At 36.3% G+C, this 26,031-nt stretch overlaps 3 protein-coding genes across 8 annotated transcripts; 2 read left to right on the top strand and 1 right to left on the bottom strand.

Annotated features, from left to right (window-relative positions):
• Positions 1-5,298: 5,298 nt before the first annotated feature.
• On the top strand, positions 5,299-11,035 carry LOC106452591. 4 transcript variants are annotated; one of them, XM_013894745.3, is made up of 8 exons: positions 5,299-6,275; positions 6,365-6,458; positions 6,663-6,785; positions 6,874-6,926; positions 7,163-7,226; positions 7,453-7,512; positions 7,762-8,055; positions 8,418-9,608. In XM_013894745.3, exons 6-8 carry the CDS (start codon positions 7,501-7,503, stop codon positions 8,733-8,735), a joined length of 624 nt encoding a protein of 207 aa, XP_013750199.1. In that variant the 5' UTR covers positions 5,299-6,275; positions 6,365-6,458; positions 6,663-6,785; positions 6,874-6,926; positions 7,163-7,226; positions 7,453-7,500; the 3' UTR covers positions 8,736-9,608. The 4 variants fall into 4 exon arrangements, with proteins under 4 accessions (XP_013750199.1, XP_048616201.1, XP_013750196.2 ...); XM_048760244.1 differs by having other exon boundaries at positions 6,214-6,275; positions 6,874-6,931; XM_013894742.3 differs by lacking the exons at positions 7,762-8,055; positions 8,418-9,608 and adding an exon at positions 9,650-11,035 and having other exon boundaries at positions 6,214-6,275.
• Positions 11,036-11,149: 114 nt separating this feature from the next.
• Positions 11,150-14,014, bottom strand: LOC111203307. Of its 3 annotated transcripts, none has more exons than XR_007324787.1 (2): positions 11,660-14,014; positions 11,150-11,550 (listed from the first exon to the last, which is right to left on the bottom strand). XR_007324787.1 is itself a non-coding variant. In XM_022696941.2 (2 exons), exons 1-2 carry the CDS (start codon positions 13,708-13,710, stop codon positions 12,346-12,348), a joined length of 954 nt encoding a protein of 317 aa, XP_022552662.2. In that variant the 5' UTR covers positions 13,711-13,988; the 3' UTR covers positions 11,150-12,345. The 3 variants fall into 3 exon arrangements, 1 of the variants encoding a protein (XP_022552662.2); XR_007324786.1 differs by having other exon boundaries at positions 11,701-14,014; XM_022696941.2 differs by having other exon boundaries at positions 11,150-12,735; positions 13,147-13,988.
• Positions 14,015-24,342: 10,328 nt separating this feature from the next.
• On the top strand, positions 24,343-25,876 carry LOC106425532 (fasciclin-like arabinogalactan protein 10). Its single transcript, XM_013866256.3, has one exon. It carries the CDS (start codon positions 24,397-24,399, stop codon positions 25,648-25,650), a length of 1,254 nt encoding a protein of 417 aa, XP_013721710.2. The 5' UTR covers positions 24,343-24,396; the 3' UTR covers positions 25,651-25,876.
• Positions 25,877-26,031: the final 155 nt, after the last annotated feature.

The following is a 26,031-nucleotide window of genomic DNA, read 5'->3' as shown; positions in this document are numbered from 1 at the left end:
CAAGACTTCCAGCAATTATAATACGTAAGTCTCGCCCACATGAATTCTAATATCTTCTCCTTTTCCTATTTTTTCAAATATTTATAATTTGAATAGGATTTTTTTGAGGATTGTGATTTGAGATAAGGTGTGATTTGGGAGTTTGTGTGTGGTTTGAGAGTGAGAGTTGTGGGTATATTTATAGGAAAGCAAGCCTCGTTAATTCCTCGTAAGGTAAATCGTCGTTAATACCTCGTATAAAAAAACACGGGCCTTTGTGATTCCTCGCAATTTCCTCGTAAAAAAAAAGACGGGCCTTTGTAACTGCTCGCTATTTCGTCGTAAACTTACGAGGAATTTGCGACGATATGTAATCTTATATATACACCCGAGCGCTCACTCTTTCTTTCCTCTCTACTTCCTCTCTACTTCCTCTCCATTTCGTAGCAATGGTTAGCCTCTCTGATTCCTCTCTAATTTGGTTAGTTTATGATAGATTAGGTGGTTAGTATAGGGAATTTAGATAGGTTTGCGGATTTTATGTTGTTTAGTGTTGATTATGTGGATAATGTTGGGAAATATATTGTTGATGTTAATTTTAAAAATTTCATTTTTTTCCAGGTTCGAAAAGGAAGACTTACTGCCCATTACAGAGAGATCTTCGGTGAGCCGGGTAGTCGTTTAGACCCGGCCTCTTCTTCCGCTCCCAGTTCTTCGGGCCAGGAGACTGTCCCCGAGACTCAGTACACTCAGAGAGTCTCTGGGTCTACTTCTTCTACTGCACCATCGGCTCCTCATGTGCCTCCTCCGATGCCTCCTCCTGTGCCTCCTCCGATGGCACCTCCGATGGCCGCCGATATTCATCCTGATTTGATGGTGCCTCCGAGTGCTCCTTACTCGCAGTACACTGTAGAGGACATTCTCAGTCTGCCAGGCAGAGAAGGTTTACCAGTCATCGACCCAGACCGACCGGACGGAACTTTGTGGTATGTTGCATTAATTTTTTTTTAATTCGTTTAAATTTCTTTTATAACATTAAAAAATAATTTATATTTTAAATTTGTATTTTCCAGGTGGGGGGTTGACGGATGTCTTGCATCGGACGTAACCGACACGATCAAGGGTTACTTCTCCATGCCACATCCAAAATGGAGTAAGACGCCTCACTACGTCAGAAAGACGTGGTTCAAAATTTACGCTGTAAGTTTCTATTAATTAATTATATATACTTTAATTTTTTCATGATTTATATATATACTTTCTAAAAAACTAATTGTTAATTTATTTTTCCAACAGCAAAAATATACTTTGGCCTTGGGGATCACTGAGAGGGTGAGGAAGAAGTTTAACGCGAAGGCGAAAGTTCGCTTGTTGGACACGGTCTCCAACTGGAAGGGTGACTGGATCGTGAAGGGGTATGAGCGTGGCAAACCCGCTGAGCTCACCACGGATGTGTGGGATGGCCTCATCCGTTATTGGCGCCTTCCTGATTCCATTAGAATCGCCCAGGCTTGCTCTAACTCCCGTAACACGGTCGATGAGCACGGGAACGGGCCGATGCTTCACACTACGGGCCAAAAACCCCACGCCGGTGTCCGTTTGGAAATGGTAATTAAATATTTTATTAAATAATTTTTTTAATATATATATTAATTTATTCTAACTTTCTTAACTGTTTTTTAGGCCAAAGAGACGGGACATCTCCCTTCTCTTATGGAACTTTACGAGAGGACCCACAAGAACAAGGCGGGCGTATTTGTAGATGGCAAGTCCGAGCAAATCTACAACGACGTAGTTGCTCGGGTTGAAGACCGCCAGACTCAGCTGACCCAGCAGTCTACCGACGGATTACCCGTCACCTTATCCACACTTGACGTGGATAAGATTTACGAGGAGGTAAATTTTCAAAAAAAATAATTTTTTATTATTCATTTAATTTAACTTTAAATTTTTACTTACAATATTTATTTTTTGTTTTTAAGGTTGTCCCTAAAAAAAGGGACGGACGTTGGGTATTGGTTCCGTCAACGATGTTCCGAGAGCGACATCGTCTTATGGTCAGCGACGGGATGATGAAGTCACTGAGCTGCGTAGAGAGTCCGCTCAGCTGCGTAACGAGTTGACCGCGACAAAATCTCGTATGGGTGGAGTCGAGGGTTTCTTGGACGTTATTGCGGCCACAAATCCGGAATGGGAGTCCATGTTGAGGAACATGCGACAACAACATCCCATTCAAGGCGAGTCATCCGACGTACATAACGAGGCGGATGTTACGAGGAGGAGTGATGAATTCTACCGGGCGATGAACGACCCTTAGTTTTTTTTTTGGTTGTTGTATTATATAAATTCAAAACTTATTTATATATAAAATATTTTCATTTGATTTATTTTTATTTTAAATTTTAAATTATTATTAAATTAAATAATTTTAATTATTTTTTAATTATATTTTTAAATTCTGTAAAAATAATAAAAACGAAGTAAATTCGTAGCTAATGTACGACCTCTTTACGTGGAAACCTTACGAGGAAATGACGAGAAACAATTAACGACTATTTTACGAGGAAACATTTGCGAGGAAATAACGAGGAAAAGTTTACGAGTATTTTACGAGGAAATCGTTTCGTGGTTGTTACGTGTATTTTGCGAGGAAACTCTTTCAAGGTATTTACGTGTAGGTTACGAGGAACTCATTTCGAGGTATTTACGAGGAATTGTAGCGACGTCTTTGCGTGAAATATTGACGTGGTCTTTACGACGAATCGCCCTACTTCGTCTTTACGACGAAATATATTCCTCGCTAAGTTACGACGAATTAGCGAGGAAATATGTGTTACGACGGACGAGTAACGAGCAAACGCGCTTCCTCGCTATTTCGTCATAAAGCCTCTTTTACGACGAAATAACGAGGAAAACCGCCCTCGTTAAGGTGATGTTTTCTTGTAGTGTATGCTGAAATAGGCAAATCTTGATCAATCTTTCTGCACCGCAAGTACAGAGAAGAAGACGAATGAAAAAGACGCACCCATAACCTAAAATGGAAATTCACGGTTTTGGAGCTTACACTTTGAAGAAACCTAAAATGGAGTTATGGAGCCGCTGCAAAACCAACGGAAAACAAATTGAATTGTGTCAGGAAATAGAGAGAAAGTAGTTGAAACAGCAAAAATAGATGAAACAGAGAAAACTCCAAGGAAACATACTATTGGCTGTTCATAATCCTCTGAACTTATGTAATCACCATGGCTGAGGACGCTTGAATTCTTTTTGAAGCTTCGGTGACGAATCAAAACTCTCAAAGGACCTCTATTTCGCAGCATTTATGGCCTCCGATGTCGTTAAATACAATGCAAGAGGAGACTTGCCGGAGGATTGAACTGATTTCATGGCCATCGATTGAAGCTGTTGAATATGATTCCGTGAAAGCCTTAACAATGGGTTAATATAGGAGGAGCAAGAGAGGGATGTGGAAGGATTTCATCGCTAATCAAGATAATAGTAATGGACATAAATGTATAATTAAGAGTAGATTGTGATTACTACTCAGAAGCGGTTGGAGAGGGATTTAGAACGATGAAGACGAAGTAAAAGAATAGCAGTGCTCTGGAAATCAGGTTTGACGGAGGTTTGGGTTTCATATGGGCCATTTAGAGTTATTTTTAATTGGTTTTTTGAATGGGCAATTAAACGTTATGTTTATTTGCGGCCAAATCCAACACAAATTAATCGGTAGAATTATATGTAACATATAACTCGAAGCTAGGCTGATGTGGCATGAAGGGATCCTTTGATTGGCCTGAATTTTCAATCCCACGTGGATAGGCTAAAAAGGCGAGCTCAATCCCTTTTACTTAGTGTATGATTCTTATTGGATGCTATTATATTTTGTTAGTAAATCTAGCCAAAAATGATAAACCTTAACAATAAAAGGAATGGATATTAAAGAATTTAAAAACGTATATTCTGTTTTCAATACGTTCAAATCACGATTTAGTTAAGATTTCTATTTAACCTACACACTCGAAACAAAAAATATATATAATCTCATTCCTGTTATGTGAAAGTGCATCATTGTTCAAATCACGATTTAGTTAAGATTTCTATCTAACCTACACACTCGAAACAAAAAATATATATAATCTCATTCCTGTTATGTGAAAGTGCATCATTATTCACAGAACAAACTAAGCATGTCTAAGGCCCTGATTGGCAGAGCATAAGCATTAGCAGTAGCTGTATGCTTTTGCTAAACTGTTTAATAGGATGGTTGGTAGAGCAGTATGAATATGCTATTTAAAATTATTATAAAAATTAATATATAATATATTTTATTTTTAATTAATATATTAATATATTATTTTTAATGAATATATATATATATATATAAATATATTAACATATAAAATTAAAAAGATATAAAATTAATTTATTTTATTTAAAAATTTAAAAATTATATTTATATCAAAAATATTATTTAAAAATAAAATTTTTAATTAAAATATCTATATTTTAAAATAATATTTTCACTTTTAAAATAAATTAAATATATAAATTAAATTATATATTTTAAATGTGAAAAACTATTTAAAAAATATTTTTATTATAAATTAATTTTAGAAATCAAAATTTTATTTTTGGGATATAAAAATAATTTTTTGATATTATAAAATAAAATAAAAGAATTAATTATATATTTTTCTTAATTTTATAAATTATGTATGCAAATGCTCTTCTAAAAGTTTCATGTGAGAGCATTGGCCAAAGAGCATTTGGAGAGCATTTGCATTTAGTAAATGCTTCTCTAAATGCTTTTCTAACAATTGTTGATTGGATAATGTAGAGCATAATGCTAATGTTAATGCTCTACCAATCAAGGCCTTAAGAATACAACTTTTACTCTTCTCAAGAATCTCAAACCTTTTAAAACCTCATGGCGAGTTCAAATTAAATTCTTACATATGTGAAAACAAAACACATCCTATGGAGGAGAGTCGCTTGAAATCGTTCTAACTGATGCATCAGTAACTTGTCTTTCTAGACATTTGTAATGTACATCAACAACAGATGAATCGGTAACTTGTCCTGCCCTATCATTACTATACCAAAGCTTTAAAAATTACCTGTTATGCGACAAAAGATCTTTGTTATCTATCTGGATCAGCTTAAGGCTCATCTTTATTGTCCTTGGGTATCAAGTTCAACTGTCCCTGTCCTGAAATATTAGCTAAAGTGAAATAAATCAAAACATAAGACCTTCAATACGTCTCTCTTAGCCTTCTCAATTAGGAACTTAAATATATGAGTTCTTTATCAACCCATCATAAATATATCAAAGCTTAAAAACTACCTGTTATGCAACAACACATCTTTCTCTTTCTTCAGAAATATGAGTCGGATCTCTAGAATTAGCGATGCTTTATATCTGAAAAAACTTTTAGAGAGAGATAATTTTGAGTCTAAAGCGCTGTTCGTTTGGTTGCCGCAGCTACCTGCGTCAGCGTCGGCGGCAATTTTTTTTAAAAAATCATGTTCGTTTGGTTGACGCAGAAGCTGCGTCTGACGTTGCGTCCGAACGCCGCGTCTTGCGGCTTGACGCCGATAAAACCCGCGGTCGCGACGTAAAATATGCGGCAAGTAAGTCAATTTACTATTCTGCCCTTAATATTTTTCATTAAGTATACCTAACCCTAGATTGACGCTGCCGCATCTCGAATTGACGCAGATTTAATTTCTCTCGATCTCATCTCTCTCGATCTACATCTCTCTCGATCTCATCTCTCTCGATCTCGTGCTTCCTCCATCTCGAGCTCTCTCAATCTCGAGCTCTCTCCATCTCTGAAGCATACCCATCTCTCTCTCTCTCCCTCTCTCTCTCTCTCTCTATCTCTATCTCTCTCTCTCTCTCTCTCTCTCTCTCTCTCTCTCTCTCTCTCTCTCTCTCTCTCTCTCTCTCTCTCTCTCTCTCTCTCTCTCTTCTCCGACCTCTCTCTTCTCCGACCTCTCTCTTTTCCGACCTCTCTTTTCTCTGAGCTCTCTCTTCTCCGAGCTCTCTCTCTCTCTCGAGCTCTCTCTCTCTCTCTCGAGCTCTCTCTCTCGAGCTCTCTCTTCTCCGAGCTCTCTCTCTCTCTCTCAAGCTCTCTCTTCTCCGAGCTCTCTCTCTCGAGCTCTCTCTTCTCCGAGCTCTCTCTCTCGAGCTCTCTCTTCTCCGAGCTCTCTCTCTCTCTCTCTCTCTCTCTCAAGCTCTCTCCTCTCCGAGCTCTCTCTCGTGCTCTCTATTCTCCGAGCTCTTCTCCGAGGTAACTGTCTCTGATATTGATTTGAGTCTTATGGATTTTTGGGTTGATGAACTGATGATAGCTTTATGGGTTTCTTTGTTGATGCTTAGGTTTGTGTAAAGCCGTTGCTCCTCTCAAGTCACTCTCTCGAGACCCACCCTCTCAAGTCACTCTCTCGAGACCATCTCAAGCTCACTCTCTCAAGTATGATGTTTTTCGTTGATTAGTTTTGTGACTACACTAGTTGTTATGACTAGTTTGATGAGGGACAATGTGACGTTCTGTGTATAGGTGTTTTTGTGATGCATTTGTTTTACTCTCTCAGTGAGTCTGTGAGTCTGATGTATATATGTTTGTATATTTGAGTCTGATACTCTGGTTTTAAAGGTCTGTTATTTTTTTTTGCAGGTCTCAGACCCTCTCAAGTTCAAGGAGACATACTTTGTGATTTTGCCATTGTTCAGTTTCGGTATCTGGAAAGGTTGTTACTTGTTCATGAACATTGGTGTTATAGACGAATAGCAATTGAAGGTACAATTTAAAATACTTTTTGCACATTTTCTTTGTTCTAAATCATTTCTGTTCTTAATCGTTTGAGTGTTTGTTTTTTTTTTTTCAGCTGTGTCTGTGTGTCTCAAGCTCTCACAAGCTTCGTCTGTCTCTCACTCTCTCGTAAGGTTCCTCTCTTAGCTACAAACCCATTTTGATTGGTTGTGAGTTCTGCTTTTAGAGGTTATATGAGCTTGTGTCTTGAATGTACACATTGATATGTGTCTTGGCTCTGTCTTGTTTCTTTGATGGGTTTCTTTGTTTGTATGTGGTTGTGAGTTCTGCTTGTATGGTCTTTGTTATTTTATTTAATGATTAGTTCATATAAGAGCTTGAGTGTGTTATGTGTATGTTTGCAGCTAACCTTCTTCACCAGATAAAGCAGCCTTGAATCTAGCTCCACTCGCGGTCATAGTCTTTAAGGTAAACATCTCCATCTTCTATGCACAACTTGATTATTGAATTGAATGAGAGCATATTCTTTATCAAAATACTAGTATGATCCTTGCTGTTGGCATAGGATAAACTATTTCCATTACTGCTGAGTTTACTGAGTCAAAAGTTATTTTATTCGTATGCTTGAGTGTGTATGTTTTATTTTTTTGTTCTAATAAGAGCTTGTCTGTTTTATTTTCTGTCTTTTATGCAGGCTCTCTCGTCTTAAGCTCACACGCTCAAGTTCCTCTCACTTCTTAAGATGGCAAAATATGTAAGGCTCTCTCACATTAGTCTTACATCTGTTGCTCTCATTCCTTCCGCGCACTTGTTACATCTGTTGATCTGTTTATGCTTTATGATTAATTTTGGTGTGTGTTTAGACTTTAGCACTTGTTGCTCTCATTCCTTCCGTGCATATCTTAATTATATAAGAGAAGACATGATCCTTAAACGATTATTTTATTCAGTAAATGTCTTGCTTTGTCTGTTTATGCTTTATGATTAATTTTGGTGTGTTTAGACTTGGCCTCCTGAGGAAATTAGGTATTTTTTCCAACTCTATGCGGAAGAGAGAAACAAAGGAAATAAAGTTGGTACATCAATGAATAAAGTGGGGCAAAAGAACATCATGGAGGCGTTTGAACAGCGGTTTAAGAAAAAATTTCCGGATTGGAAGCCCTTCAAGAACAAATACGACACCAATAGGAAGAAATACATCAAGATTAGGACTCGGACTCAAAATAGGACAGGGCTTGGGTTTGATAACATGGGAAGGATTGACATGTCAGATGATTGGTGGAATGAACGCGAAAAGGTCAGTTTCACATTCTCTCTTTTGTGAACTTAGCTGTATCTGTTTGTTATAGTATGTATCTGTTTGTTAGTCTTGTATCTGTCTGTCTTTAAATGTTATAGTCTTGTATCTGTTTGTTATAGTCTTGTCCCAACTGATATTGAGAAATGAAAAAGTCTAGTCTTGTATTTGTATCTGTCTGTCTTTAAATGTTATAGTCTTGTCCCAACTGATATTGATAAATGAAAAAGTCTAGTCTTGTATCTGTATCTGTCTTTAAATGTTATAGTCTTGTATCTGTTTGTTATAGTCTTGTCCCAACTGATATTCAGATTCAGAACTCCTTGATGGTACTGACTTACTCTTTTTTTTTTGTTATATAGGAGTGTTCTGGGATTAGAAAATCCGTATGCAAAGAGATTGATAATATGGATATGTTTGAAGCGGAATTTGGTGGTGTAGTAGTAACTGGAGCTGAAGGATGGAGCGCTCAACATGGAGAAGCAAGTTTGGATTCTAGAGTGGGTGGAGATGATGGTGATGATGAAGCTGATTCTCAGCCAGCAGCGGAGACTCAAGCATTGGAGACAGAAACCCTGCCAGCTCAGCGCAAAACACAGCCAGCAGCTCAGACTCATTCTGGGAGTTCAAGAGGAAAAAGAAAGCGTAAGGAAAAAGATATGGTTGTGAGGCTTGTGTGAAACGGACTGAAGCTCTTGAGGTGAAGAACAGGATTGCGGAACGGATGTTGGAGCGTCAAGAAGCTTCTAGTGTTGAGAATGTGTTAGAGATACTGAATGCATTGCCTGAAGTGAGAGAGTGGTCTCCATTAAATGAAGCAGCAATGGAACTTCTTATAGATAGTGAAGGGAACCGAAGAGCTTTTATAACAATGAAGACAGATGAAGCTAAGATTAGGTTTCTTGAGCTTAGGACCAAGATGAAACGGGATGATTGAGTAGTTTGTGATCTTAGGACAAAGATTAGGTTGCTGGAACTAGTGTGGAGCTTAGGACTAGTCTTTTTTTTTTGCTGATCTTACTGGAACTAGTATGGAGCTTAGGACTAGTCTATTTTTTTTTGTGATCTTGCTGGAACTAGTATAGAGCTTAGGACTAGTCTTTTTTTGTGATCTTGTTGGTCTGATCTTTGTATGAAACTATGCCTTTTGTGGCTTTATAAATTTTATAATCAGTTATGTGATCTTAGTGTGATATGTGTATTAAGTTTTAGTGTCATTTCAACATGCATTATTTGCTATCTGATTATCCATCTAGCTTTTGTTTTCATATTTACTATCAAGTCTGTATTACAACTATGATATAGATTTGGAAAACATGAATTTTAAATGGCTACAAGAGGCTATGCTATAATTGTAAACTTGATTCTTGTAGCAAAGGATTTAGTAAAATCTTTGACGCTTAGTTCATGTAATGAAGTGATTACGCTCAGAGCCTTTATGTTTGCAGGACTGATTCTTATGTCTTGTTATGAACATGTCTTCTAAACATGATTTGGTCTCATTATCTTGTTTCCATTTTGAGTATCAGATATTGGTCTTGTTACAGTTTACAACAAACATATTGATGATGATTTATTTAATCTGGTTTTGTAGATGCTTGAAAGATGGATGTTGGAAGATGAAGATGGTGATTATGATGATGAACTTGGTTTGTTTGATGTGCCTATTACTGAGAGATTGAGTCATAGAACAGATCGAGGAGCAGGATGGCGACATGTTCAACAACTTATGTATGAATCTGATCAGCAATGTTATGACATTCTTCGAATGAATCAAATGACTTTTGAAGCTTTGTGCAAGATGCTAGCTGAGCGATATGGATTGAAAGAGACTCACCATGTCTACCTTGAAGAATCTGTGGCGATGTTTCTCGAGACTTTTGGTCAAGATAAGACGAAGCGGGATATTGCTGCAAGGTATCAAAGGTCATTGGATACAGTGCAAAGGAAGCTTGATGATGTCTTGAGTGCTATTCTCATGTTTGCAGTGGATACATTAAGACCACAGGAAGGCGAGTTTGGAAGAGTAAGTCCTGTTTTGAGGAATGATGATCGGTATTGGCCTCATTTCAGAGATTGTATTGGAGCACTTGATGGAACACATGTCTCGGTTCGCCCTCCAAGTCAGAATGCAGAAGCATATAATGGCAGAAAGCAAGGACCTACAATGAATGTTCTTGCTATATGTAACTTCGATATGAAGTTCATATATGCATATGTCGGTGTACCTGGTAGAGCACATGATTCAAAGGTCTTGACTCATTGTGCGAGGAATGAGGCTTCTTTCCCACATCCTCCTCCTGGAAAGTATTATCTAGTTGACTCCGGATATCCGATGAGGACAGGTTATCTTGGTCTGCATCGTAATATGCGATATCATCTTGATCAATTTGCTACAGGAGGACCACCAGTTAGTGCACGAGAGTTGTTTAACCGAAAGCATTCAGGTCTGTGATCAGTGATTGAGAGGACATTTGAAGTATGAAAAGCAAAATGGAGAATTTTGGATCGTAAGCATCCAAAGTATGGTCTGGTCAAGTGGATTAAGCTGGTGATAGCGACGATGGTGCTACACAACTTTATACGTGATTCACATCGGGAAGATCATGATTTTGTACAATGGCAAAGTGATGATGATGGAGATGGAGAAGGAGAAGAAGCTGATAGTGACGGTGATGAAGAAGAAGAAGATGATGATGATGGTGGTGGTGGTGGTGGTGGACATTTTGTATATGAGTTGACCGGTGATAGAGCGATGGAAGCTTTGCGTGATAACATCACAAATGAGTATGGTAGAGGTCGTTTATCGTATTAAATGTTTTAGTTAATGACTTGTTTGTTCTTTGATTATAAGTTTGATTATCATTTATATGTGATATTTATTATCATTTATATGTGATATTTATTAAGACTTTATGTTTTTTTTTATCAACCAACTTGATGTATTATTTAGCTTTTGTTCGTGATAAATATTTTGAGATATTATTTTTGTTTTAGTTTAGCTTATGATTTATGACAAAAAATAATGTTATACTTGTATATTTGACCAAAAATTTATTATCAAGTAAATATAATATTTTTATAGATGTAAATATATTTAAGCTACATTTTATTTATTTAAAATATAATTTTACAATTTTTAAAAAATAAAAAATGAATAAATGAAAATAGCCACAGCGTCTGTTAAACAAACAAACCAAAACTTGCTTCCTGCGTCAGCGTTAACTTCCTGCAGCTTAGAAACGAACAACAATATACGGCTGCGGCTGCGGCAGTGTCGGCGTCGGCGTCGGCGTCGGCAAAACGAACAACAACCAAACGACGCTGACGCAGACGCCAAAATCCGCGGCAACCAAACGAACAAGCAAGTCGCAAGATTCTTCATCTAATCTATAAACACCTATACTCACTTACAGTATGTCGATTCCGGTTGACTCTATCACCGTGGGTTCTTTAAAATTCTTCTGCTCTGAACACATACTTTAAGATCAAGACCTAAACAACGATGTCATATAGTTAATCAATAGTTATGAAACTGACTAAATCAACTGTTCTGAAAAAACTAAATCTCGTCAGCTAATGGAAAAAATATTGCGACTCTAACCTCTAAGGATCGACATACGAAAGAGAGATGAAGTTCTTCACCTTAAGATGACTTTTTTTTCCGTTTATGTCGGTGAAGTCACTTAGATTAATTGTTTTAGTGGCCCTCTCAACTCTAAGTTACGCTTCAACTTCGCTTCTGATGATTGGAAGATACTATCTCTGGTCTAATCTCTCTCTCTCTGGTGATAAGAATCTTCGTTATCTCTCACTTTTAGCTTTGCAGGCCTAGCGAAATCAACGACTCCACAATCAAATCTTCAAATCGCCTTAACCAATCAGCGACCACATCTCTGCTTTGATTAAACACAAAATCTCATCCTTCAGAGATTCGGATCCAGTCTGCTCCAGTGATTGCATTCAGCTTTGGCTCTCCCTCTCTTGATCCGATCGTTTTCACCTATTGAGAAAATGCATGCAGCTTCCAATCTCCCTCTTCAGGCGATCATCTGTCTTCTCGCCGTCCTCGACAAATTGACTTCACTACATGGGCTTCGATATTCCAGGCAACCCATTCATTATCTTTCTCTGGATATCTGTTAAGGTGGCACTTTGTTGGGCCTTGCCTCAAAAATCTATTATGAGCCAATTTTTCTACGTTTTTAAACTGCACCAATCACTTTTCTTTTCATCTTCTAGAGTCTTTTTTTTTTGGTCAAACCATACTTGCATTTATCTTAGAAAAGTTTAAACTCCATCAAAGGAGGATACATAAAAGCTACTGCGAGCTAAACAAAAGAAGAGACCATAAGAAATCGTATCAAAACGATAGATAGAATGGCGATACAGATCACAAGAAGAACCATAAGAAATCGTATCAAAAACGGCTTCATAAGCTTCTCGAAAGATCGCATCTAGTGTAACCCATAGGACTACACACACTGCACCAGACGCAGAAAAGAGCATTCGATGGGAGGAAGATCCTTGCAATACCAACGACGCTTGTTCATCCAATTCACTCCATATAAGAGGAAATATTGGGAAATGAGACTGCTCCAAATATGAGACAAATGGGACATCAGAACTCGCTACAATCATATTCATCGGGCTGAAGATAACAATGGGTTTCTCATCCACCTGCCACCAAGGAGAGAAAAAACAAAACACAACACCAACAGCCGGAATGGATATCATAAGAGGACTGCAAACTGCAGTAAGAGATCGCAACAGGGCGACATAAATGTCACTAGAGGACACAAAGGTGGAACCAAAGGAAGCTAAGTCCATTAGCACATCACCACGGAACACAATAACATGGGCAACTATCAATGTTAAAATATATTTTTTATCCCACCCAACTCGCTTAACTAAATCAGCTAACAAATATTCCCAAATCATATGGACTTGTCGTAAGTCTTTCAAAACACATGTAGCAGATATGATAGCACTTGAAAGGACCGGAAGGAATCCGGAAAAGAAACTGCAATCTACAGTAAGGAGGCCACATAAGAACCCAAAATCAAGCACCAAGGAACTCAAGAGAGTTACCGAATTGGCTTCAAAATGGAGTAGTGGCCAAGGCAGAGAAGATATGCTTGTGTCAGAGAAATTACACACCGCACTGAAAGTTAAAGCTCGTGCCAAAGGTTGCATCTGAAGAAGCAGAGACACATCAGGTGGAGAAGGGTCAGGCGGCTCCAAAGGAACCACTTGGGCTTCAACCATGACATGGCCAAAGCAGCAGGAATGACTGGCGAGACAGGTTAATGCAGAAACAGAGCACTCGCCGGAGCAACAACAATGAACGGCACGACAAGAACCTGTCGGGATTGAGATGATGGAGGAGCTTCGAGGAAAGCTTGGAATTTGTGAAGAGTTTGGAGACGGCGGATTAGAGATTGACGTAAGGGAGCGTCGTGGAGAACCGTTCAACGAGGACGGTAAGTTTGGTGGATCCGGTGGGTCTGGTGGATCTGGTGGAGGGAGCACCAGAGAAGTCAACCGACGGAGATGGAGGTTGGTGTGAGTCTTGAGCCGACTGCTCCGACTTGTCACTGCAGAGTAAACGGGCTGGAGAATAGACATTGGCACAGCTACAAAGTGGGACCTCATGGAGAAGCGGAGCGGAGGAAGAGGCTGGGGAAGACGGACCACCGGAAAGATTCAAATTTTGAATCTAGATCTAAGATCTGCAGAGAGAATTCTCTCTCTACATCTTTTCTCCTCTACTTTCATTTTTCATCTTCTAGAGTCTTCAAAAGCACATTTGTGCTCAATTTCAACTCTTGCCACTTTTAATAGTTTAGACTTTAGATGCACCAAAGCTTAGGTAAAAACGAAAAAAAGAAGACCAATTGTTAGGTATGTTTGTAAATTTTTTCCAGGAATAATCTTTTTCAATAAATATATTATGAGCTAAATGTAATATTTACTATTATCTTGGCCCATTTATGATCAAACCAATCTTTTTAGTCATATGTTAATGTAGATTAGTGTTTCAAAAAAAATGTTACTGTAGATTTAATCAATTTAAATCCCACTACTGATTTAATTGTAAACAAATTAATAAAACAATAAACTTAAAGTTCAAAAATAAAGCTTATATAACTTATAGTTTATGTCATTCATTTTGAAATTACTTTTAAATTCATAATCTAAGTTTTTATTTGATATTTTAAAACTAAAAATAAATGTTTCATGTGAATTATGTTTGATATTAGTCCAACTAATATTCAATTCAAAAAGATATATAAACTTAACTACTTATGCAATTCATGACAAGAAACAAATGAATATAGGGGTTTTTTGCAAAATTGACTCAAAACTCAAAGTCAAACCTAAAACTAACCCATGTTTTTTGGATTTTTCTTTTGTCATATTCACCCGACAAGTTCATATTATTCACGAAAATGCCATTAGTTTTTTTTTTCTTTTCGAAAATGGCCTTTTTACTCTCTCAACCTCATCATCTTCAAGTATTTACAAGATTGCCATTACAATCAATACACCAACCACCATGAATAACCAATTTGAAGCTCTTAATGCATCTCAAATCGATTTACACTCATTCTTTCCCAATTCTTATGAACTAAAAACAATATCTCTTTCACTTTTTCTCCATATTCATCCAAAAAAACCAAGATTTTGATTCTAAAATTTTTATGGTTCATAGAACCATTGAAGCTTGCGATTCTTGGTGGGTCACTTTTGTTTGAGATTTTGGGTGCTTGGATAAGACTTTTTTTGTGCTAAACAAGTTATCTCACTGAACCATTGAAGCTTGCGATTCTTGCGATTCTTGGTGGGTCTTATCTCAATCGTCAAGTACAAAATATTGCTTGGATAAGAACCATTGAAGCTTGCGATTCTTGCGATTCTTGGTGGGTCTTATCTCAATCGTCAAGTACAAAATATTGATTTTTTAATTTTCTACTTGCTTGGATAAGAACCATTGAAGCTTGCGATTCTTGCGATTCTTGGTGGGTCTTATCTCAATCGTCAAGTACAAAATATTGATTTTTTAATTTTCTACTTGACGATTTACATGTAAGTCGTCCAGGAAAAGTCAAATTTCTGACACAATCCGGTCAAATGCAAAACTAACCTGTTTACCTTAGACGACTTACATGGAAGTCGTCTCGAATTGTTTTTTACAAACAAAGATGGACGACTTCCATGTAAGTCGTCCATGTTAAAATCAATTGCAAAACTAACCTAAATGGACGACTTCATAGAAGTCTACAAGACGACCTCCGTGGAATAAAGACTTTTATTTTCTCTAAAACTATAAAGACTTTTTAATTTTTTTTGTTAATTCATATATATTAGTCAATATTGGGGCTACTGACTGAAATTTATAACTTAATTGGTGATATTTATGAGGTTACTAACATTCATGCTTAGTAAAGTTTCTAGCTAATTGAGAAGACTTCCGTGGAAGTCTTCTACGTTAGTTTTTAAGTCTTGTACGCTAGTTTTTAAGTCTTCTACGCTAGTTTTTTAATAACTTGTACTTTTAAGAGTGATAATTAACTTCAAGATATGTAAAACTAATATTTTCAAAATATGTTTTCTCTCTTAGTTTTACTAAATTTGACTAAGTTTTTACTTATAAAAAATGTGATATGCATTGACTAGTCACTATTGTTTGTTTCCATCTCTTAAGTATTATTGTTGTAGACACTAATGATGGTTTTTGTTATGAGTTGGAAGAAGGGTTGAAATGCTTCTTAATATGTTGTATCAATATGAAGCTACCAACATTCTTGTTTATTAAGATGAGAAGAAGGCCATTGGAGTTTATTATTGCATATGGGAGATCCAAAGATAAAAAAAGGCTATTGAAGTCTATTATTTCATTGATTTGTAAATGTGTAGACACATTGTTAGCACATGTATTACATCTTGGGAAACATTATTACTGATTTTACAAAAAATTCACAACTAAAAAAGTAGACATGCAAATCACAAAACAGACCACAAACAAAACTATTATAGATCATTCCTCTACAAAGACAAACTTGGACTCCACTTGATATGGAAGAAGACTTCGTCAGAAGACTTCCAGGAAGTCCAGACGACTTCCTGGAAATCGTCTGGAAGACTTCCTGGAAGTCGTCTAGTGCATTATATTTTAGACGACTAACAGGTAAGTCGTCCCAAAAGTCTTCCAGATTTGAAAAACCTGCATATCAAATCCAGATCAGAAAAACATGCATATAAAAAAACGTTCAAATGGCTTAAAACAGAGAAAATGAGTGGAAGATTAGATAAATCTACCTTTATAGAACACACAAAAATACATATCTAAAATTAATAGATCTACCTTTAAATGAGTGGAAGATGAGAACCATCTGATTAAAAACCTATAAAAAAAGATAGATTAGTGAGAAAAACATGAGACAAACTGAAAAATTCATATAAAGTTTGGTGTTTTCAAGTCAAATAGATTAGAATTGGTTTGGAGAGTTTTAGTTTAGGAAAAAAAGAACTTTATACAACAATAAGTTACCAAATGAAGAAAAATCAGACTTAAAAACTTACCAAAACGCTCAGATCTGTTATGAAAGGGAGACTTCGTTAGAAGACTTCCAGGAAATCCAAAGTCGCCTAGCGCATTATATTTTAGACGACTAACAGGTAAGTCGTCCTAGAAGTCTTCCAGATCTGAAAAACCTGCATATTCAAATCCAGATCTGAAAAACCTGCATATCCAAAAACGTTCAAATGGCTTATAAACAGAGAAAATGAGTGGAAGATTAGATAAATCTACCTTTATAGAACACACAAAAATACATATCTAAAATTGATAGATCTACATTTAAATGAGTGGAAGATGAAAATCATGTGATGAAAAACCTGCAAAAACAAGATAAATTAGTGAGAAAAACATGAGACAAAAACAATAAATTGATATAAAGCTTAGTGTTTATAAGTTCAAAGAGATTAGAGAGAGGCTGAAGAGTTTTAGAATGATGAACATTACATTTTTGTTGCAGCCATTTGAGAGCAGGAGAGAGAATGTGTAAATTTTTCTTTATATAGGGATACAAAAAATCCAATTAGGTTAAATATTTTTGATTCACGCGACTTTCTAGACGACTTACTTTTAAGTCGCCCAGAGGACTTTAATATTTTTAGCGGGAAATTAAAATATTTTTAGCGGGAAACTAAAATAGAAGACTTCCCAAACGATTTACAAGTAAGTCGTCTGGTTTCAATTGTTTAACCGGGAAAATAATTTTTAAAAAAAAATTAGGCGGAAATATTTGGACGACTTACATGTAAGTCGTCTGTTTTAAATTATTCACCAGACGACTTACAAGTTAGTCGTCTAGACCCTAAATATAACCCCTAAATTTAATTAACTAAGTAAACACTTCATAAAATCAAATTAAACTTCAAAAGTGTTTACTATACACAAAAATAAACACTTATAGGTAAAATTTTAATTTTTCAAAAAAACATTCAAGTTTTCCAAAATCTAACCCTAAGAATACATACAATACTACAACATATGTTGTCAAACCCTAAAACCAAAGAATATCATGATTAACTACTTTCACTCATCTATGCTGAAAACAATTCAATTTTATTATATCTATAATTTACATTACTTAAAACTGTTTATAATTATATGATTTTAATTTTTCATTGGTCAAAATATTTTTTTTTAAATTTATAAATTATTTTTAAGATCAACTACACCAGACGACTTACTTGGAAGTCGTCTTCCAGCATCTCAGATGACTCAGACGATTTACTGGGGCTATATTCGTAAAAATGACTTCTGTTTTTTTGTTTGGTCACAAGGGGCTGACTGTAATTTCACAAGGTTTTTAGGTTAGTTTTGCATTTGATTCAAGTTTGAGTATATGTTTGCATTTAAAATCATGTTGTGAGTCATATTTGGCAAAATATCCATGAATATATGTATTATAAACCAAAAATTATATAAACTAATATATGTTTTTGTCAACTGTTTAAAATATATTTTACCAAAAATAATAAAATATAGAGTCAAAAGAAAATCGAACACCCGCGCTCTAGTTTAAACTCTTAAAACCAGTGACAAAGAAAACAATTTAAACTGTTAAAAAAATTAGCCATTTAGAAAATGACAGGTGTGTTTGGGGTGTTTTCAGAGATTCTTGAATGGTTGCTTGTCTCCTACTTTTTTCTCATACTAGAAATGGAGTTGGCCTAAGATTGAAATATTTGCTTTTAATGTAATCCATTAATTAAGGGCTTATTGGCCAAATGGCCATATTTTGTGATAAATTAAAGAAGTAGCTATGATTTTGACATAATTAATTGTCTGACTTTTGTGCTTCCTTTCATCCGGTTATATCCCTTCAAGTAACATGTTACCGGTTCCATACACTACAAAAAAGTTTACATTGATAGCACATTGTTATAGCACGTTTTACTGAACTGCTAACGTTGATGATTTATAAATTTCCGTATTATATAATAGCGTTAGATAAACGCTATGATAGAAAAAAACCTAAAATAGCACTTAATTAATGCTATTTAAAAAATTAAGTGAGCGGGAATATAAAATCACTGATTCCGCCAATATTCAGCGGAAGAATGACTTAAGCGCCAAACGCATTATTTAAGCGGCTTCAGTAATGCTATCAAAGACGTATAATAGCATTTTTCTAACACTAAGAAAAGCTATGTGAACCCTAAACCCTAAACATGGTTTTAAACCCTAAATTCTATAAACAACCCTTAGAACTCTAATATTTTCATATTATAACTTCAAATCTTAAAACTATCTCAGAATTTAATATTTTTATCTTAAACTTTAATTTCCTCAGCACAAATATTAAATCTTCAATCAAACTCTTTTATATCTAAACACAATTTTTAATTTCCAAAATTCTTTAATTAGTTTATAACTTTAAATTCATTTTAACATTTATAACCTCTAAACTAAAATAAATAAATTCCAAACCCTATATCTCAACTCCAAACCCTATTCCCCAAACCCCAAATATACTTCAAACCCTATGTACTATACCATATATATATATAGTTTCATATCTTAAATTCAAACCTTAAACTATAAATCCAAACCATACCCTAAATCATATACCTTAAATGCATACTAAAATCCTTAAAACTTTAATTTTTAAATACACAAATCTTATTGCTGTAGTATATGTGAAATTAACATTCAAACTTAATATTTATAATTTTCAAGCCTTATACCCCAAATATAAACCCTAAACCAAATACTTCAAACCTTATATCATAAAAACTAAACTTTATTTCTAAATCTTATATCATAAAAAATCTAAATTTATTTTAAATTTCAAATCCCATATCTGTGCTTCTAACCCTAATTATTTTCTAACTCTTACTTACAAAAGTAACAAAATATTAAAAACTAGATAAAAAATAGAAAGCTTGCTTCTGACTGGTCAAGGCACAAAGGGAAGGATTGGCTTTGATTAGCCATCCACCGTTGATATGAAAAATCGTATGGTCACAAAATAATCAAATAATCAATTCTTTTTTTTTCTTCCTCTTAATTAATCATTTCAATACAAATAATATAATAAAGTGAAATGTTGAGATTGATTAATATTTGATGACAAAGATAGCTAATTTTAACCATTGATTATTTTGATCCAATGGATCTAATTCACTTCCCTCTTTGTCCTATCATTTTCTTTTGGTCTTCCTCTCACCTCCAGACTCTCATGTTTCTCTCTTCTCATCTCTTCTGAGATTTCATTTCATCTTTCTACTCTTCTTCTTTCTTCACCATAGCAATCCTCATTCTACAAACACAAACCATCATCACAGTCACCTCGTCTACCACTACTTCTACCTCACCCACCATAACCTCCGCCCGACGCCACCATCACATCCGCCGCCTCCTCCTCCTTGTTCCCCACCTTCGCGGACCACAATCGCATCCTCCTCCTCCTCCTCGTTACTCAACCACAAGCGACCATCTTCTCCACTACCACCAATGCTTCTGCCTCAATCAAAAGCAATTCTTCCTCTACCCCCATTACTCTCTTATATCTTCTAATCTCAAAGATTTTTGTTTCACATTTTTTTTTTCAGATCTAGATTCGTGAATGGAGATGTGAGGCTGGAGATGACGAACAGAGGTCTCAAACAAACGTAAAGAAGTATTCACAAGATTGAGGAAGGATGAGAAGACAAACGAAGGTTGAGGGAGGCTAATTAGGCAGACGAAGCTTGAGTAAGGTGGAGAGTCAAAAGATGGTTGACGGGAAGTGGGAGGAGGCACGGAAGCTGCAGTGGAGGAGACACTGACGCCGGAAGCAGAGACGACAACGTCTCCGGTCAAGGTTGGAAGAGGCGCAAGGCTCATGAAGGAGGCGGCTCGACTTTTTTTTTAGGTTTAGATTTCTTTTAGATTTGGTTTAGTGTAAACAGAGTAAGGAAAATTGTGTGCTTTGATTTTATTTTTTAATTTTTGGTTTAGTATTGTAAACCGGAATGTATTTGTAAACCAATTTTAATTTATAAATAAAATTTATTTTATTTTAAATTATAAAACAATTTTCATTTAATTTTTAAATTTTTTTAATTTTTAATTATAATTTTTTTATTTATTTATTGTATAATGACCTATCAAAGTAGTGCTATAGTTAATTTAAATAATATCATTCAAACATTGTTATCGTATCTGCACATTTCGTAGCGTTCAAAAAATGCTATCGTAGAGGGCGTACCTACGATGGCTGCCGATGACATAGCATTTTATGAATTCGCTATGAAACCCCTACTATAGCATATTTTCCGCGCTAAGAATGTACATATTTCTTGTAGTGATATTATAAAGTAAACGACGTGGCATTTTTGTGTGGCATCGTAACAATCACATAACATACGAATCGCGTTGTGCAGCTGTATTAGGGTATGAATCGAGGGAGTGGATAACAGTTGTAAGTGTGCCAGAAACAATTCTAACCTAACGACGAACTGAAAATGACGACAAGTATATTCTATACCGATTGTATGAGTTTCCATACTATGTACCGTATGTGGAATAGTAATATTATAAATGTAGTTCCAAGTGAAATATGATCTTCATAATTTCGCTACAGTTAAAAAGGTACATGATGCAAGGAAAGTACGTAATGCTTTACCCAAAAGCAAGCCAAATATTCCATAAATAAATTTATCAACCACACAGAAATAAACTAAAGGCCAAATAGTATGAAAATGTAAACTCTCGGTAAACCACACAGAAGAATATGTAACGTAACCCAAATTTAATGGAATGTGGGCACATTGTGTTTGTTGTACGGAAAACCTTGTGACCTTCTATTCTGGTTAAATGAAATGATGCCAATGTTAACTTATGATAATATATGTCCGTTATAAGGTGAATTAACGTTTATGACGTATATTACATGAGAAGGTATATTCCATATAGAATACACTATGTAATTTATCTGAGAACTGTTATTCCATATAAAATATACTATGTTATTTATATATTAGTTGCATACATCCAGGATTGATTTACAAAATCTAATGGGGGATTGGTAGAAGAACACTTGACACTAAACACAAATTAGGGAAATATGAAAGTCGGATAGTTGGTGACAGCTACTCCTAATGAAAGAGTAGGAGGATGCCACATACTAAAGTCGATTTACTAAGAAATTTTCACTGTGTAAATTTAAACAACTGTGTAGGTTAATGATTATAAATGTGTGTATAGGGTTACGTACACATTTACACCATCCATTACGAGAAGACTTCTATACTATATACAATGTACTATTTAAAATGATACTATGTGCATACTAGAGCCAAGATTGAGTAACATGAAATACAAAGCTAATAGGAATGGTAATAGAATACTTAACAGTAAACACTAAACCCAAGTTAAGGAAATATAAATCTAATTCATAGGGAACCCAAATTTTCAGGAAATTTAATCCACCTGCCATAATACTGGAGACATGTATTTCCATTCCTCATGAGCCACATGAAATGCAAAGCTAATGGGGGTGGTAAAAAAACACTTGATAGTAAACACTAAACCCAAGTTAGGAAAATATAAACCCCAATACATATGCAACCCAAATCTTTGTGAAAATAAATCTACATGCCATAATACTGGAGACATGTATTTACATTTCTCATGAGCAACATGAAATACAAAGCTAATGGAGCTGGTAATAGAACACTTGACATTAAACACTAAACCCAAGTTAGGGAAATATAAACCCCAATCCACCATAGGCAACCCAAATCTTCAGAAAACTAAATTCACATGCCATAATACTAGATATATGTATTTACATTCCTCATTAGCCACATGAAATACAAAGCTAATGGAAATGGTAATAGAACACTTGACAGTAAACACTAAACTCAAGTTAAGTAAATATAAACCCCAATACATAGGCAACCCAAGTATTTGTGAAATTAAATCCACCTGCCATAATACTGGAAATAGTTGTTAACCCTTTTTTTGCCAGTAGGTTCAAAGCATGTCTCAAACAATCTACTTGGAAGGTCTAACTCGTCCATACCAAACCTGAAGAATGAAAAGTAAGAGAGGCAAAGAGTGAGGACGGTTCACACTGTAATATTCAATATAGAAATGAATTATGAGTCAAACAGAATAAGAATGGCTAACGAATGGAAAGGCATATGATGTAAAAGTACAATTCCATGTAAAATGGAATAATATGAACCTTATACTATTCCACTTAACATGACATATAGCAACGAGATGTACTGATACGGGCATACGATGAAACATCTATGTATTGCAGATGCTATTCCACAAAATAATTGATATTTCTACACCATGAACTATGCACCGCAGAGACAAAAATCCCAATTCAAGCATAACTTAGAATAAGAACATCAGGGAGGGAACCACAACCGACCACAAATTGCAGCAAAGCAAAACATAATAGCAAGTGATAATATCTTCAATGGAATAGTTGAATGGGATAAGTATGCTATTACATTTCAAATGGAAACATGATTCAAAATATCAGACTATGTGTACCGACTGAGCATTTCTAAGCAATGATATTCCACGCATCTTCCCCTAAATTACTACACTACTTATTTCGCATCACCGCTATAAAGATCTGAGAAGAAGTTTTAGTAACCAGAATCGACGGAGAAACACCGAGAACTTAGTGGGAGAGTCTAATTTCGAATCGGGGACGATCGAATTCACATCAGCCGATGATACAGACCTAGAAACTATAACACTTTGATTATGAGACGAGCCCCAAATTGGAAGAAAATAAGCACATAGGACGACACGGTGAAGACAATCTACGGCAGAGAAGGAGAACTTACGTGGGGTTCATAGATCTGAGGAGAATCGAAGGGGTGAAGTTGGGTAGAAAGGGTTTCTTACTACCGCCGCTGAAACCCTAACCAAGGACTGTAACGCCGAAGAAGATTGAAAACAGAGGACGGAGGATCTGGAAAAGATGTCGATTGCATGCAGAGTGGAGGCGATGGATGAAAGCGGTGCTGGAGACCGTTCGACTGCAGCAAAATTACAAGAGAAATTAAAAGGAGAAAATGTGAAGAAGGGTGAGACACGAGTTACTTTTGTGGGGTGAATAATTAAAATATTTAATTATTTTTGTATCGGGGTGAGCCGATTGTTTTTAGAGGTATTACAATATTATTTTATATTTCTAACAGCGTTTATAGGATCCTTAGGTTAAATGGCTACATGGTGAATATCGTTTTTTGTGTGGCCATAGCCTCTAATTTCCCATTAATGGTTAACCGTACGATATTAAAATATTTCTTCTTCTCTTTTTGTAACTAAAATATTTCTTCTTACCGTTTTAACTTAGTAATAAAGTACATATGTTTTGTTTCTCAAATTAGTTCTTTATCACTGGTATCAAAGATTATGGTGAGGTCGAAAAAGTAACGAAACTGATACTGTAACGTATGCAACACCTTGGTCTAATTTTTTGGGACATGGTCAGTGTTTTTGTTGGTTACACTCATCATTCTTGTCTCTTGTAATCTTCTTAGATTGTACTTTGTTCAAATTGCCTTTGCTAGTGAATAATTATATCAAATGACAAAAAAATTAATGTAACGTATGCAACTGGTAGACGAAACAGAGAAAAGAAGCATGCATGAAGCCTATTTTACGTGATTTTCATGCTCTTTTTATCAAAGCCACGTGTTCTCAATCCAACCATTGTTAAGTGTAACGTTTAAACTCTTCTCACTTGTTTTAAACTCCTGTCTTCTCACTTGCCTCTTCCCCCACACAGTCTACACTTCCACTCAATGGCGGCATCACGAGTTTTCTGTCTCCTTGCATTGACTATATCTCTCCTCTCCGTCATTTTCACCGTCTCCGGCCATAACATCACCCAAATTCTCTCCCAATCGCCGGAATATTCCTCCTTCAACAGCTACCTTTCCCAAACAAAGCTCAACGACGAGATCAACAGCCGCACTACCATCACCGTCCTTGTCCTCAACAATGACGCCATGTCTTCCCTCGCCGGGAAACATCCACTCTCCGTCGTCAAAACTGCTCTCAGTCTCCTCGTCCTCCTCGATTACTACGATCCCTTGAAGCTCCACAAGATCTCTCAAGGCACCACACTCACCACCACGCTTTACCAAACAACCGGTCGAGCTGCCGGAAACCTAGGGTTCGTCAACGTCACGGATCTTAAAGGAGGCAAAGTCGGCTTTGGCTCCGCCGCTCCTGGTTCCAAACTTGATGCCAACTACACCAAATCCGTTAAACAAATACCTTACAACATATCCGTTCTTGAGATCAACGCTCCGATCATCGCTCCGGGAATCTTAACCGCACCAGCTCCCTCCAACAACATGACTGAACTTCTCGAGAAAGCTGGTTGTAAAACCTTTGCGAGTATGCTTGCCTCGAGCGGTGTGCTTAAAACCTACGAATCAACCGTTGAAAAAGGTTTGACGGTTTTTGCACCGTCCGATGAAGCTTTCAGAGGTGTACCAGATCTGACGAAGCTCACACAAGCCGAGGTGGTCTCGCTCCTAGAGTATCACGCCCTTGCGGAATACAAACCCAAAGGCTCATTGAAGATCAACAGAAATGTAATCTCCACGTTAGCCACTAACGGAGCCGGGAAATATGATTTAACGACGTCAACTTCCGGTGACGAGGTTATTCTTCACACTGGCGTTGGTCCGTCGAGAGTTGCTGACACATTGGTTGATGAGACACCCCTTGTAGTATTCAAGCTGGATAAAGTCCTCCTCCCCATAGAGCTCTTCGGAAAATCTCCATCTCCGGCGCCGGAACCAGTGAGCACACCGACACCAACTCCGTCGGCTAAGTCTCTGTCTCCGACTCCAACAAAGTCACCGTCACCACCGGTCGCAGCTTCTCCACCGGCACCTCCAGCTGATGAATCTTCTGAAGAAGCTCCGTCAGACTCGCCAACAAGTTCAGAGAACATCCGTGCAAAAAACGCAGCGTTTCACGTGAATACCCATGCGTACTTCACCGCAATGGTCACTCTTGCGGCCACATCCCTATTCCTATAGAAAAACTCTTGCAACTTCTTATTATATTACGCAGACTGTCGCTCCATTTTGTTGTTTTTTTTTGTATTATAGCTTTGTTAAGACTGGGATAAGAGAGTGAGCTTCGAGTTAATCTTTGTATTAATAATCTAGACTTTTAGATGTTTGCTTTTGTTTTCGTTTTCATGTGTGAGTTTGTACTTTGTAGCAATGTTGTACTGTTCGAAATGCCCCTCCCTCTCCATTAGAAATGCTGAATTCACCCTGTAATAAAAAGAATATATTTTTTTATTTTTTTTTAAATATAAAATCGGGTAAAACGTGATTAAAGACGCTAGGGACCTTAATGAAACCAACTTATTACCAACCCGACCTGCTCTACCCGACCCAACCAAACTGAAC

The sequence above is a fragment of the Brassica napus genome, chromosome C6, assembly GCF_020379485.1.
Source record: "Brassica napus cultivar Da-Ae chromosome C6, Da-Ae, whole genome shotgun sequence".
In the NCBI taxonomy this organism is placed as follows: Eukaryota; Viridiplantae; Streptophyta; class Magnoliopsida; order Brassicales; family Brassicaceae; genus Brassica; species Brassica napus.
Note: the sequence above shows the minus strand (reverse complement) of the source record. Positions and strands in the feature narration are given on the sequence as shown.